At 52.0% G+C, this 13719-nt stretch overlaps 1 protein-coding gene across 2 annotated transcripts in view; it reads left to right on the forward strand.

Annotated features, from left to right (window-relative positions):
* The window catches only part of Col5a1 (collagen, type V, alpha 1), a 153130-nt gene that overhangs the window by 101605 nt on the left and 37806 nt on the right, over positions 1–13719 (forward strand). For both annotated transcript variants that reach the window (XM_006497644.4, NM_015734.2), the window contains exons 30-38: positions 1154–1261; positions 2053–2106; positions 4009–4062; positions 7721–7765; positions 7876–7929; positions 8884–8928; positions 9578–9631; positions 10741–10794; positions 13585–13638. In XM_006497644.4, coding sequence (XP_006497707.1) covers positions 1154–1261; positions 2053–2106; positions 4009–4062; positions 7721–7765; positions 7876–7929; positions 8884–8928; positions 9578–9631; positions 10741–10794; positions 13585–13638 — 522 coding nt within the window. The remainder of the gene's footprint in view (positions 1–1153; positions 1262–2052; positions 2107–4008; positions 4063–7720; positions 7766–7875; positions 7930–8883; positions 8929–9577; positions 9632–10740; positions 10795–13584; positions 13639–13719) is intronic.

Below are 13719 nucleotides of genomic sequence, written 5' to 3' on the forward strand. Positions count from 1 at the left end.
GCACAGACCATTAGAGTTCACTTAACTGAGGCATGTGTGGTGGTGCATGCCAATAATCAGTGGCAGGAGACAGAGGCAGGAGGATAGATATGGGTTTGCAGCCAGTTTGGTGTTTATAAAGAGACTAGTTGGAGATGATTTAGAAATGGGAGATAGGAGTTGATAGGTAGACAGACAGACAGACAGACATAGCGAATCACACAAAAGACACTTCCTGGGAGCACAGATCAGTTTTCAGTAGATGACGGTGAGCTAGGGAAGCAGGTGCTATGGTTTGCTTTCTCTACAAACAGAGCTTTGCTCTGGGCTTTCTGTGGGTGCTCAGATGTGACTACCTAAAGGATTAATGGGCTATAGGAGTGCCTCCCAAGGACAGGGGGAGGGCTTCTTAGCCCTGCAGTTGGTGCTCAAGAGCTCGGATGTCACTTGTCTCTGAGCAGTCTGTTTTGATGTGAGGGCCATCCATCTGTCTGCAGCTGCTCTTGGAAGCAGGTAGTCACTGGAGGACTCAGGCATCAGTTGCCGGGAGCTCCAGAGATGCTATTTGGAGATGAGCACAGTGCTTCTGCGGCCCGAGTGGGTTGAAGTCCCTCTTGGTTTAGGCATAGACTTCATGCCTGCAACTAAGGACACTGGATGAAGTCTCTGGGTCTCCCGGGTGTGGGTATAGCTGGCTTACTCCCAGTTGGGGAGAGGTCCCCTTGATGCCTCCTGAGGCTTCAGAAGAAGGTGAATGTGGGGACTGTGACAGTTGGGTCTGGATCAGCTAAGGAACATTCCTGGGTAGGTCTTTGAGGTCCTTTGTCCTGGAGTGATTATTATTCCTTTAGAGAATCCAGAGTAATACAGGGGCAGAGCCATTCACAGCCATTATTGCTAACCAGTTATTTTAGCCAGGAGTCCCTTACCTAGACAGGGGAGTCAGGAAGCAGAGATGGCAGCTATGGTGGCACTCGGTGCAGAGGGTTGACAGCGGTCCAGCTACACCTTGGATTTGCCACTGGTTTTCAAAGAGAGGCCAGGGGAATACGGCTCAGGCTGCACTGCAAGCACAGCATGCCTGTTTGATAGCCATACTCCAAGGTGGTAGGAGGGGTCAGTTGGGGGTGGAGCCTGGGAAGGATCACCCTAACCTCCTCTTTTCTGATTGCAGGGGGAAATCGGCCCACCTGGTCCCCGAGGAGAAGATGGTCCTGAAGGTCCAAAGGGTCGAGGTGGTCCCAATGGTGATCCTGGTCCCCTGGGGCCCACTGGGGAAAAGGTTTGTGCTTACAATCCTAGATTATGCTTAGAGGTTTCTGAGTGCCAGATGGCCCCTCCTATGTGCAACACGGGTAGTGGGACTCCTGAATAGCCCATGCCACAACCCCTAGCCTTTCGTCACCTCTCCCAGTCGATGTGTGCGCGTGCGTTCGTGTACCCTTTGATCTTCATTCTGTTCCAAGTTCCCCTTCTCATCCCACCACCGCCGCACACCTTGGAGGAGTGTCTTCCACCAAATATAGGCAAAGCTTGGGCATCTCACCCGAGCCTCACACGAGCACCCATCCCTATCAAACCCTGCCTCCACTCTGGGGGTGACAGAATGTTCTCACTACAGCCTGACATCATGGCTTGTGCGTGAGGCTCCGGTAGGTGCCTGTGTCCTAGCTTGCCCTGTAACAACAGCGCCTCCTACATCTGGTCCCCAGAAACCTGGGCAGGAGGGGACTCAAGGAGTGGTTAAGCCTCCCATTCCCTCTGGTCCTGTGGCTAGAACTCTTACAGAGTGTTCAGAACCCCCACAGATACGAATATTCTTCCTGCCCATGGTGCCCATGGTGCCCATGGTGCTTGTTTGGATTTCCACGCATGCTGGTAGGATCCACACACCCTACTTCCTGAGGGCTTAGAGACCCACTCAGTTCCCGGGGAGATGCAGCTGCCTCTGTACACCAACCCTACCCTTCCAACCTGCCCTAGCTCCTCTCAGAACCACCCCTCCCTGCTTACAGGACAAGGTTGAGAAAGTCATTTATGATTTATGAGTCTTTTTTTTTTTCCTGCTCCTAGGGAAAGCTTGGCGTGCCCGGATTACCGGGGTACCCAGGAAGACAAGGGCCAAAGGTAACTAAACCTTGCTAAGTATGTCCTGGCAGGCACTGCCTCATGTGGCACCCCACACTCCAGACGCCCTCTTCCATTCTCTACCTCTGTGTGGCTTCTGTACCGCAGTGGAACAATGCATTCGCTGTGATCTCATAGTCTCCTGTGTTAATTTGACCAAGCTCAAAGAAAGCACTTGCACAATGAGTTGAGCCTTTCAGAGAAGAGGGCAGAACCTACCCCTGGTGGCCTGCTGGGGGTCTTACCCCCTTAGTCCCCCCTGGCTTATCCACACCAGCCTCCTCTTAGCCCCACTTACTTTGGAAGTATGGAGACTGTTTATAATGGAGCAGAAGAGGGGCAACCGTTGTCTTATCTGCACTCATGTTCAGGCTTAAGTGGAACAGGTCCTGAAGGCTTTGAAAATCAGTGAGAACATTATTTTCTTCTCATCCCACATTTTATTATTCATGGCTTCTTCTTAAACAATAACTGCTGCCTGCGCTGGAGACCTGGTTAGCAGCACGCAGCCAGCCCGCCCCAGATCTGCATCCCCACGCTTCTGCTGCCTGCTAGCTTCACTGTCTTTGACTCACAAGAGCCTGGGCCTGCCAACCGAAGGAGGAAGGGCTGTATGGGCAAGCGGTGGCCTACCCTCCCCCCTTCACCCCCCCCCCCCCGCGTCTGCTCGGTGTGGACACACACCCTGCCTGCAGGAGAGTGTCCCTTAGATGAGAGCCACCACCCAAGCACATTGGCTTTCCTTCTCTTCAGGTCCCTTTCTTAGGAAGAGAGAGAAGGAGAAGAGGCATCTGAGAGCAGAGGGTGGGTGGGCTGACTAAGTGCTGGCAGCCTTGCATGTGAGAACTGTTCTCAGGCTATGACTGGATGCAGCAATGGGCTGTACAGTGGCCTGGGCGTTCTGTGTCATCCACTCCATGCCCCTTTGTTTCAATCTCCTGCCTGGGTGACCAGGCAGACATAAAGGAGGAAGGCAGAGCATGGAAACAAGCAGCCTTCCAGAATAGGGTTGTTCTCAGGTTAGGGTGGTCAGCCACCCCGAGGGCAGAGACTAACAGAGAACAGTAGACAACACCCACACCAATGGGCAGTGGGCTGCCCCGAGTATGTCCTGGGGAGCCCTTGTGATGTCTTTTTTTTTTTCCGAGACAGGGTTTCTCTGTGTAGCCTTGGCTGTCCTGGAACTCACTTTGTAGACCAGGCTGGCCTCGAACTCAGAGATCTGCCTGCCTCTGCCTCCCAAGTGCTGGGATTAAAGGCGTGCCCCACCACGCCTGGCTTGTGATGTCTTTTTGTACATAGAGTTTGGATGCTTGGCAGATCAAAGTCTTGAAGACCATATTTGGGCCCTGTGTGTCTATAGACATGAAAATGGTAGATACTACAGTCTATACCTGGATTTGTAAACTGTCACTTAGTTCAGGTGTTATGGACAGGTCACAAAGTATGACAGCAGGACCAGTGAACAGAGCTGTGAGATGCAGCCCCCATTTCCGGGGACTCTCAGCAAAGCATGTTCTCCCATCCCCCACATCATCAGCTGGCACTGCACATTCTCTGTGTGAGGCTGAGCAGGACAGAATGGGGCATGCTAGGACTTGGCTTTAGGGTTAGATTTGGGGTCTGGAAAATGTTTGGGAAATATTTATTGAGTGGGTGGTGGGTGGCTGGACATATGAATGATGGAAGAATAAAAAGGTAGGTGAGTGGGTATTCCACAGGTTGGTGAGTGGTAGAGTGGCTATCTGGGGGGTGGGGGGAGGTGTTACATTGGTGGTCAGGTACAAATCGGATCTGATCAGTATAGATAAGCATGTGTGTGAACTCCCTGTAGAGCATGGCAGTGTGGCCCTCGTGCCTGCCTTGGTGGTCATGTTTCATCTTCCCTTAACTCTCTTGCAGGGTTCCATTGGATTCCCTGGCTTCCCGGGCGCCAACGGAGAGAAGGGTGGCAGGGTAAGGACCGTGGTCGCTTGGTGTGTAGTATTGGCTCTCTGGTCAATGCCCTGTTGAGTTTTCTCCACTTGTCATCCAAAGCACTTTTCAGAAGTAGCTGATCTCAGCTCCAGGCCTTTAAGTTATGGAGGCACTGTCACAGGAAGGGGCAACGGTGAGAAGGAAGAGCATGCTAGGAAAATGGAGGTTTTGATGGACAGGAGCCAGGAAGCTCTTGAGGTTCCTCCAGATTATTCTCTTTCTAGGAGACTTTTCCTACATCCTAATTTTACAGGGAGAAAGAGGGTTATTTTGTTCTCTTTGAGATCCACCACCTCCCGGAGGCTAGGTGTGTGTTACCTTGGGGCTATGCACAGTGATTCCCAGATGTACAATCCCTGTTAGAAGTTACCCTGGTTGTAAATATGGGACAGGGCATGACACTGTCGGTTCCCCCTGTTATCATCCTCACAGAGACCTCTTCAGGTTCCTCTTGGGGATCCCGATATCCACCTACCTTCTGTGATGTTGCGGTTGGCTCAGACCTCCCCTGCAGAAGCCCTCCTGGATGTGTCTGGGTGGTGTCACAGAGCCTAAGCACTGGTAGCTCGTTGAGAGATGGAGTGTGATGGTCATCATGGACCTTGGACATGCAGGGCAGAGAGGCCTGGCTGCTTTTCCTCCATGACATAGAGCACACATGGTCTTCCTCATGCAACATTGCTTCATCACAATGCCATATGCCATGTGTAAAGCAGAGTCTACGAGCTCTTGAAAGCCAGCAGAATGACTTCAGGGTCACTGCAGACAAGCTGGTGGTCACTAGCCTCATGAGACTCTGCAGACAATCTGGTGGTCACTAGCCTCATGAGACTCTGCAGACAATCTGGTGGTTACTAGCCTCACAATGTGGAAAGTAGAGTTGTCCTGGAAGAGAGCACACAGAGAGGACACTCTCTACTGCCACCATTTCCCCTCTCATGCAGGCCCTTTATCATCTTTCTGTTTTTCTACATATCTTCAATTTTCTCTTCATCCATCTATTTTCTGTCTGTCCGTCCATCAGTCCCTCCCTCAATCCATCTGTCTATCATTTATCTTCTATCCTTCTCTCTCAGTCAGACTCTTTATCTAGGGTCATCTGACTACTGGTTGGGGGGAGGGTTGTGACCTAAAAATACTTGGAGGTGCTCCCGGCAAAAAGTGGTCCTGGGTCTCACAGGTGTGGAATATGCTGCAGGGGTAGAACGGGGAGCTCGTGGGTTATTACTTGGCCTAAGCAAGAGCCCAACAGAAAAGTGGGTACCCTTGGACCACAAGGTATGGCTGGCTTCCCTAACTGGCCATGGATGCTGGAGGCTGGGCTGGCCTTGCAAACAGCCTCGGGTGCAAAATCATATCCTGAATGAACGCCAGCCCTAAGGATCAGGCTGTGTTACCCTGTTGTTTGCTTGTGCTGTGGGTCCCTTAGTGACATGGGGCTTCATGGAAGGCAGCTCATTCACTTGCATTGCACGTTTCCTAAGTCCTTGCTAAGCTAGGAGCTTACCAGGCAGGGGACGCTTCAATGACTGAGCAAGATAAGGAACAGCCTGTAACCAGTGCTCAAGGGTAATGAGCATGCAAGGAAGGAGAAACCCAGCCCCTAGACCTGGGTAATTCCAGGAGGCAGAGATGTTCCTGCTGAGACCAGAAAGGGAGTGGGGGGTGGGGAGGGAAGCAGAACTGCTTAGAGAAGCTGGGGTAGCTGAACCCAGTGTAGAGGCCTGGGCTGGCGCGGAAGGTGTGGAGTGTCTCCACAGTGTTGCCTCCACAGTGTCTTTATCCCAAGGTAGCCAGGGTTTAGTCATGGGGGTAACTCTGGGGAGAGTTCTGAAGGTAGTTCTGGTTTCATGTGGGAGAGGATCAGGAGGGCTGTGAAGTGGGCCAGTGTGTGCTGCACCCTGGAGAACAACCAGCTCTGCTTGCAGGCTGCCTCTGGTATTGGATGCCAGGCAGGGTTTACATGGTGTGTGTGTGTTTGCCACTTACCCAGTGCTACCTATACACTTCAGTCCTCTGTTACGAGAGATCTGGCTTCTGCAGAGCCAGAGGCTCATGTCTGTGCCTGACAGTGGGAGGTTAAATGGGAAACCATCAGAAGCAAGGCTGCACTGTTTCAAGCCAGCAGCAGCTCAAGGCAGTGCTATGATACACGCAAAGCGATGTTCTATGAAGAGACTGTACCCTGCCCCTTGGAGGGGTCCCAGGAGAGGAAGACCCCACTGAGGTCTCCCAACAAATCCAAGGCTCCTTATACATCAGCTTGCCTCTGGCTCTGGGAGAGTTGTAGGCAAGGCTGTTTCAGGGACCTCCTGTTCTTTCCTGGCAGGGACTAGAGACCAGGTACACCTGAGCAATTCTCTGTGAGGGAGTCCTGGAGGTACAGTGTGCTCATTGGGCTAAGCTCTAGTGCGGGTTAGGTTACTCCATGCCCTGCTGAACACCATGCTGCCCGAGGACCCAGATGGAACCTGGGCCGAGACCTGTTTGCCTGCTCCCAAGACTTGGGTGCCTAGATGCCCCAGTACATCAGGGCAGGCTGCGCCTGGGTCCCAGGGGTGCTGCAAGGTTAAATGGGATCTGAATTGAGATCCAGGTGGTGCTAAAGGTAAGAGAGGGACAGAGGTGTGCGCAGCCCAGCCTGGCTCACATACCCAGGTGAGTCAGGTTGCTCATACTGTTGATAAGGGCACACAATTAGCACGAGAAGAGAGGAGGTATTTTACTTAATTTTCATATGCAAATGTTTACCTGAAGCCAAAGGATGTTGTCATAGAGTTGAAGCATGAGTTGGTCCTGAAGGTAACAGGACCAAGTAAGTTTGTTTGTTAAGGAAAACAAACAAACAAACAAACAACCATAATTCCTTTGCTATGAATTGTTTCATAAATGCCTTTAAAAAATGGGAGACTGTTTTGCTTCTGATAGTAAGACAGAAAATGCTAAGGAGAGACTCATCCTGTGGCTTCAGCTATAAGCTGACCTAGCTTTGTTGATAGAGACCGGCATAAACCCAGGATGAACCTCAGCGCACAGGAGCCTCTGAGCTCCATCCATTACGTCTGTGTGCTGTGGGTAAACTGCACTTGCCGGCCATTATATCCTTGCTATGGTAAAAAACAGAAAATAAATGCCATGCATTTGCTTTCCGTGGTTCGGAAAATGCAGATCAGCAACAGCAAAAGGACTGAACTCCGAGCGATGCCGGGAACTCTTCGATATATGATTTATACGTTAAATTGCAGTTTCCCTTCGCGCCTGCAGAGCCTGATGAAAATTTAATGCCTAATATTCTTAACAGTAGCAGAAGAAAATTATGTGTGATAGGAGTTGACTTTCTTCTCTCTTCATGTAATGATTTCTGTGCCTACTAAAAGGAGCAGAGAGAAGGGAAGGAAGAAGGGGTGGGGGGAGGGAGGGAGGAAATGAACCATCGAAGCAGCAGACATTGCCCATCATTATTTCTGCCCTATACTCTCCCATTCACCCCCAGATAGGCCCTCCAGGCCTCACTCTGGACTCATGAAGCCTCTCATGAATGGGGGTAGGAGAGTCGGGGGTGGGGGAGGGGGAGAGTGGCATGCTGAGCAGGGCCATACATGCCCCGTGTGACTCATATCCAATTCTCTGTTTCTAGGGGACACCTGGAAAGCCAGGACCACGGGGACAGAGAGGCCCAACGGTAACCGTAACTGTTCTTGTGGCAAAGGATATGGGGTGTAGGTGGGTGGGCTCTGTGAGTCTGAAGCCCCTGAGCTAACTGGTCTGCCTTCTCTCTGTCTATCTGTTCAGGGCCCGCGGGGTGAACGAGGCCCACGAGGCATCACGGGGAAGCCTGGCCCTAAGGTATGTTCCTGCTCCTTCGAGGCAGGAGAGGGAGGTCAGTGGCCTTTTCATGTAACAACAATAAAAAGAACAGTTTTCTTGAACATCAGTAAAGGGATTCTGCCTGCTAGCATCCTTCAACAAACTTCAGCAAACATGGCTGAGGGTAACCCCCAAAAGACCCAAGACAAACAGAGGAAGGACAGCCCCCCCCCCCCCCGTTTTTGTGTAGCTTCAGACCCAGGAAGCCACCAAGGTCTGGTGGGGAAGCCTCGTTGTTTTTTGTTTTTGTTTTTTTCTGGTAAAGATGGCTGGGGACTGTAGAGTTCTTTCTTAGAAGGTTCTTTCTGGTACAGGCAGAAACTCTGCCTACCCCTGCAAGGACCCCCCTCATGCCCAGGAATGAAGCAAGCTCCCCCTGCTGTAAATCTAGGGGAAAGCCAAGCATGGCACAGCTGTCCGGTTCTAACCAGTAAAAATCACGAATAGGGGGCTGAAGAGGCAGAAGACCAAGGTTTGGTTCCCAGCGCCCACATAGTGGCACAAAACCATCTGTCACTGTAGTTCTGGGAGATCTGATGCTGTCTACTGCAGCACCAGGCATGTGCTGGATGCACAGACAAAACAGCCATGCACATAAAAATTAAAAAAAAATAATTCCTCAGGGGGGGTGTGTGTGTTACTGAGAGGAGATTCCAGTTAGCTGACCCATCCCTAACAGAGAACCAGCTGGGTGCATGGAATGGTCCTGAAGCTGAGCCTTATGTTCTTCAAGTCATTTTTTATGTGTTCTTGGCTGAGCACAGCCTGTGTCCAGCTAGTCATGGGGACCTGTTCTGGAAATGTCCCGATCCTGCTCATGCAGGCTCCATAGTTGGCTGTGCATAGAGGCAGGCTAGCACTGCTGCCACACTGCACTGGGGTCAGGATGACCTTGGGAGAGCAATCATGGTGACCTTTTCTCTCCCACCACAGGGCAACTCCGGAGGTGATGGCCCAGCTGGCCCTCCTGGTGAACGGGTAAGAGTCTTCCAGGCCTGGGCTTTGAGGAGATTTCCAGGGACAAATCTGACCCCAAACATACACTTAGCCCTGGGTGGGCCAGTGGAGGAGGCCAACAGTGCCCTGCAGAGGAGCAGCGGGCTTGCTGAGACCCAAGGTGGCTCATACACAGAAGTGATGTGTTCCTTGGGGAGGAGTCTCATCCCACCTTTTGGACTTGACCTTAGTGTGCTAGAGGTGACCGTCACCACAGTAATCGACTCTTGACGTCATACAGAACAGAGGACTCTGGGGCATTGCCATGTATCTTGGCCAACAGATTTCCTATCGAGGAATCTGCCTATCTATCGGTCTGTCTATCTATCTATCTATCTATCTATCTATCTATCTATCTATCTATCTATCTATCTATCTATTATCTGCCTGCCTGCCTATCTGTTTATCTGTCTGCCTAGTATCTATCTTACCTATCTCTCGTCTCCCACCCTCCTAACTTCTCTCTGGCATCTACTCCCTCTCTTCTCACTTCCTCTAGATTCAAATGGGGAAAGCAGGGCCAGGATAAACAGAGAAAACGTTTTAGGTGTAGCCAGTGCCACAGTGGGGAAACAGTGGGGGCTGCTAGCAGGAAGAATGCCTCCTCAAACTGGATGTTCTCTGTTCCCAGGGACCCAACGGACCCCAAGGTCCCACCGGCTTTCCTGGACCCAAGGGTCCCCCGGTAAGTCATGCTTTCTTCCATGGAGGTGGGCAGAGCAGATTCCCCGTCAGTGTTCTCATCTCCCTAGGCTATGGGGAGCGTGGATGGGCATGCTGGACTCCTGTTGGGTCGGCAGTAGAGACAACCTCTGAAACCCAGCTGCTAAGGCTGTGGCTATGGCTCCCCACCCATGCAAGCCTTCTTTTCAGGAGAGCATTTAGTTTTAGACAGACTTTCCCTGCCATGAACATGCCCTGTGAGGTCCTCGCCCTGGTGTGGACCTCCTGTAGCAGGTCCTGCTGTCATTGAGACCATAGTGACCTTCTGCCTAGGTTTGCATTAATGTCTAGGGTAACCACACAAATGTAGCAGACATGGTGTTGCAAAACCACAGAAAGGTCTTTGTTCATTCCTGGGGCCATTTCTGAAACCAAAGCTGGGTCCTCCCCAGGAACCAAGCAGAAGTCCACATCAGGGGAAGGCTCACTCAGGGCCCACCCACTGCAGGGGAGTGCCCGCAGAAGAAGACACATGGTAGAGGCTATCCCACAGCAAATGAGCATTCATACCAAAGGAGGGCTTATGACAGGAGAAGGCCCAGGGAAAGTGAGGACCCATGCCAGGGGAGGTCCATGCCCGCAAAGGATCTGTTGTAGGAGAAGGCACAAGCATGGAAGGCCCATGCAGAAGTCCATGCCAGGGAAAGTCCACATTGGGGAGGGATCACAGCCAGGGGAAGGTCTGTGACATGGAAGGTCCCTAGGAGGGAAGGGTCCCTGGCGTGGGAGGTCCACAGAAGGGAAGGGACACCAGCAGGGGGAGGTTCATGGCTAGGAAAGTCCAGACCTCTCTCTGGGTTCTGGAGTTATGGTCCGTCCTTGGGGTTTGTCAAGATAGACATTTGAGGGTCCCAGTGCAACCAGGCTGCCCACCTGCTCGAGTCTGGGGAGCTAGGTTGACCTCCTCTGCCCCTGTTAACCCCTTGGGGCAGCTATAGGGATTGTGGGGCAGGTTCTTCCATGGCAATTAGTTCCACAATTACTGTCCCAGCCACTACGATGACAGTCACTTTTGTCCCCTGCTTCTCTGAGTTGCTGAGTGAGCCATCATTGCTCTGATTCTTTCCCCAGGGCCCACCAGGCAAGGACGGACTCCCTGGACACCCTGGGCAGAGAGGGGAGACCGTGAGTATCACAAGTGCTGGGGACATGGCTGTTCCTGGCCTCTCTAGCTGGGTCTCCCACAGCTTACAATGCTGCTGGCTGCCTGGCACAGTCAGGAGCCCCTTCCTCCCTGGGAAAGACCAAAGGCCTTGGCAAGGCTTCCTGTAGGCCAGCCAATCTGCTGTTGACTTAAGGTCAGGCTGTAGGGTGGGCGGGAGCCCCAGGATGTCACAGTGGAAACCCAACAATGGCTCTTTGCATGTTTTAGCAGCTTTGCCAAAGGCCATGTTTAAAGCATCAGGACACTGCGTCGGCATCACAAAAACCTTTATTTTCTGAGGGTAACCGTGAGTGTAGCCTTGCTGGGACCATGGGCCTTACTTGGAAAAGTACCTGGGAGGCTCTGTACTTGTAGAGAGCTGGTTGTTTAGGCTACAAAACCTCATGACAAGGGCCATGGGCCTTGGGCCTCGCACAGACACCAGCTTTGTCCATCTGGGAGATTTCAGCCCTGGGGAGCTGGTGGGAAGGAGTGGAATGAAGTCTTTCGCCTCCTCTATAAAGAAGATGCTGTGTGGGAGAGATGGGATGGCTCAGTGGCCTGACTGGGCAAATATGAGCATCTGAACTATCCCCAGCACTGATGTGAAAGCTTAGCGTGCGGCACAAGTCAGTAAGCCTGGTGCTGGAAAAGTGGGCAAGAGGATTCATTCCTAGGACTGGCCAGCCAGCGAGGCCAGCCAGTGGGTCAACTCTGAGTTCAGGAAGAGACCCTGTCTCAAAAAGAGCATGTGCACATTTGTCGCCTTGCTTGCACTTCTGACCCTGTGATTCCAGACTTTGAGCAACTGAGCCCTCAAAGTGCAGGTGATACCCGTGCGTTCTCTTTGTGTGGCTCTGCCTTATCCATATTAAAGGCCAGTTCGTACCGGTGTAAGCGTTCCTCCCTGACAGGGTCCTGTGCCATTGCGTCCTGTTCATTGTGCTGGGGTTGGAGTGAGGGCTCTCATGGCTGAAACTGGCATTTCTGATGTGGGCCTTTGACCACCCCGTCTATTTCCTGGTACCTGCTTTAACATGTGTTAAAGTGTAAAGTACCTGCTTGTCCTTCTCTGTCTTTCAGCACACAGGGACGTGAAATCTTTTAATTACGCCTTTGCTGGTGTTCGAGCAGCCTGTGCTGGCTGATAAATGGAGAGTACCTTGCTCTTTTGTTTAGAGAGAAGAATTAAAACGTTTCTTCAGAGCTTTGCGCATTTTCCTCTAATGCCTTTCCAAGGAGACAAGAGAGAAGAGTTTTGCATACTGCATGCTTTTCTCCCTCAGACTCATTCTGCAGAAAATTAAGCCTCCTAATTTGCTTGGAAAAGTATAATTTCCAGCAACTTCTACCATGTCCAGCTACCTTTGTAGAAACAGGGGTGCTGCATGCCGCTGCTGGCCATCTTGACTCTCTCTGAGACTCGTTCGTGGTTCTCTAGAGTAGACTTCCTCGTTTTCTTTTTCCTTTCCTCCCCTTCCTCTTCTTCTCCATCTTCCTCCTCCAATGAACACAAATGCCGGTTACTTCTCCTTAACGGGAGCCAAAGCCTGTTTGTCAGTGAGGAACAGAAGACCATCTCCCTCCTTATCAGGCACGTCACCTTAGAGTGACTGTGGCCAGCCAGCAAGGAGAGCCAGTGCATCCATTCTGGGTCCAGAAAGAGACCCTATCTCAAAAAGAGCATGTGCTTGCCTGTGGCCTTGCCTGCACTTGTGACCCCAGGATGCCAGACTTGGAGCAAGTGAGCCCCCAGAGTGCTGGGGTATTCACTGTGTGCCCCCGCCTCAACCACAGGAAAGGGCAGTTGGGACTGCTTGCCCTCCCCGCTAACACTGCTGTAAGCAAAGCTTTGGCTCCAACCTCCTCTCAGACACTTCTCCCTCCTGACCTCTCCTTCACTCTTTGCTTTTGACCATCAGAGAAATGTATGTTAGAAATGGCCAGGTCTGCCCCCTGTGTGAGTTGTGCTGAGAGAGAAGAGCCCTCTGGGGTCTACAGGGCAGAGTCTGCTGAGGCCAGTGAATTGTGTGTGATAGTAGCTTGTTGCCTGCTGGCCCTGAGCCATCTGCTCACCCTCACGTCATAGTTATGACCTCTGCACAGCTAGACTGCCCTTGGGTAGATCCACCCTTGTACACCTGGCAGCTGCCAGTGCATCTCATTGTGCCTACTCCATCATCATGCCCCAAATCAAGCTTGACTTTCTTCAGCCTCCTGCTCCATAGGAGAGTTTGGGAAGCAGAGGCGAGTGGGAGGCGAGCCTGGGCCATTCTAGGCATGAACACTCAGATCCTCAAGGAGTCAGGGTCTATGAAGTGACTTTAAAGTAACACATTGGAGCTGACAGCTTCAGAGAGCAGTCAGACCCTGCTCCCACCTGTCCTAAATTCGAAGAGGAGCAGGCTGGCGAGTCACCTGCCGGGAGTCAGAGACGTGGATAACAAAGGCTAAAAAGTCCCACGACGTTGCTAATGAGCACCAGCCCCGAGATGGTTCTTATGTGTCCTCAAAAAAATGAACACGCGGTGACATGAGGGGGAATAACAGGCTTACAAATCCATTTCTCAGCACAAAGACACAGTGTGGAGCTAACCCTCTTGGCTCCAGTACTTTCATGAAATTAATATGAGAAGGGGAACATAAGGCATGACTTCAAACTGAGCGTTGGGCACACAGCCATTGGGGACAGGTGGGGGACGGGCTTCTGAGACTGCATCAGGATGGGGGTGCCGCTGCAATGGCCCTCAGCTGCCTGACTCTCTCCACAGGGTTTCCAAGGCAAGACTGGCCCTCCAGGGCCCCCAGGAGTGGTTGGCCCTCAGGTGAGACCTTGCAGCATCCTGGGGCTGGGATTCTCTGGTGTTACAGAAACATGGGGCTACGGTCAGTTTTCTAGAGGGGTG

This window comes from Mus musculus, chromosome 2 (genome assembly GCF_000001635.26).
Source record: "Mus musculus strain C57BL/6J chromosome 2, GRCm38.p6 C57BL/6J".
Lineage (NCBI taxonomy): Eukaryota > Metazoa > Chordata > Mammalia > Rodentia > Muridae > Mus > Mus musculus.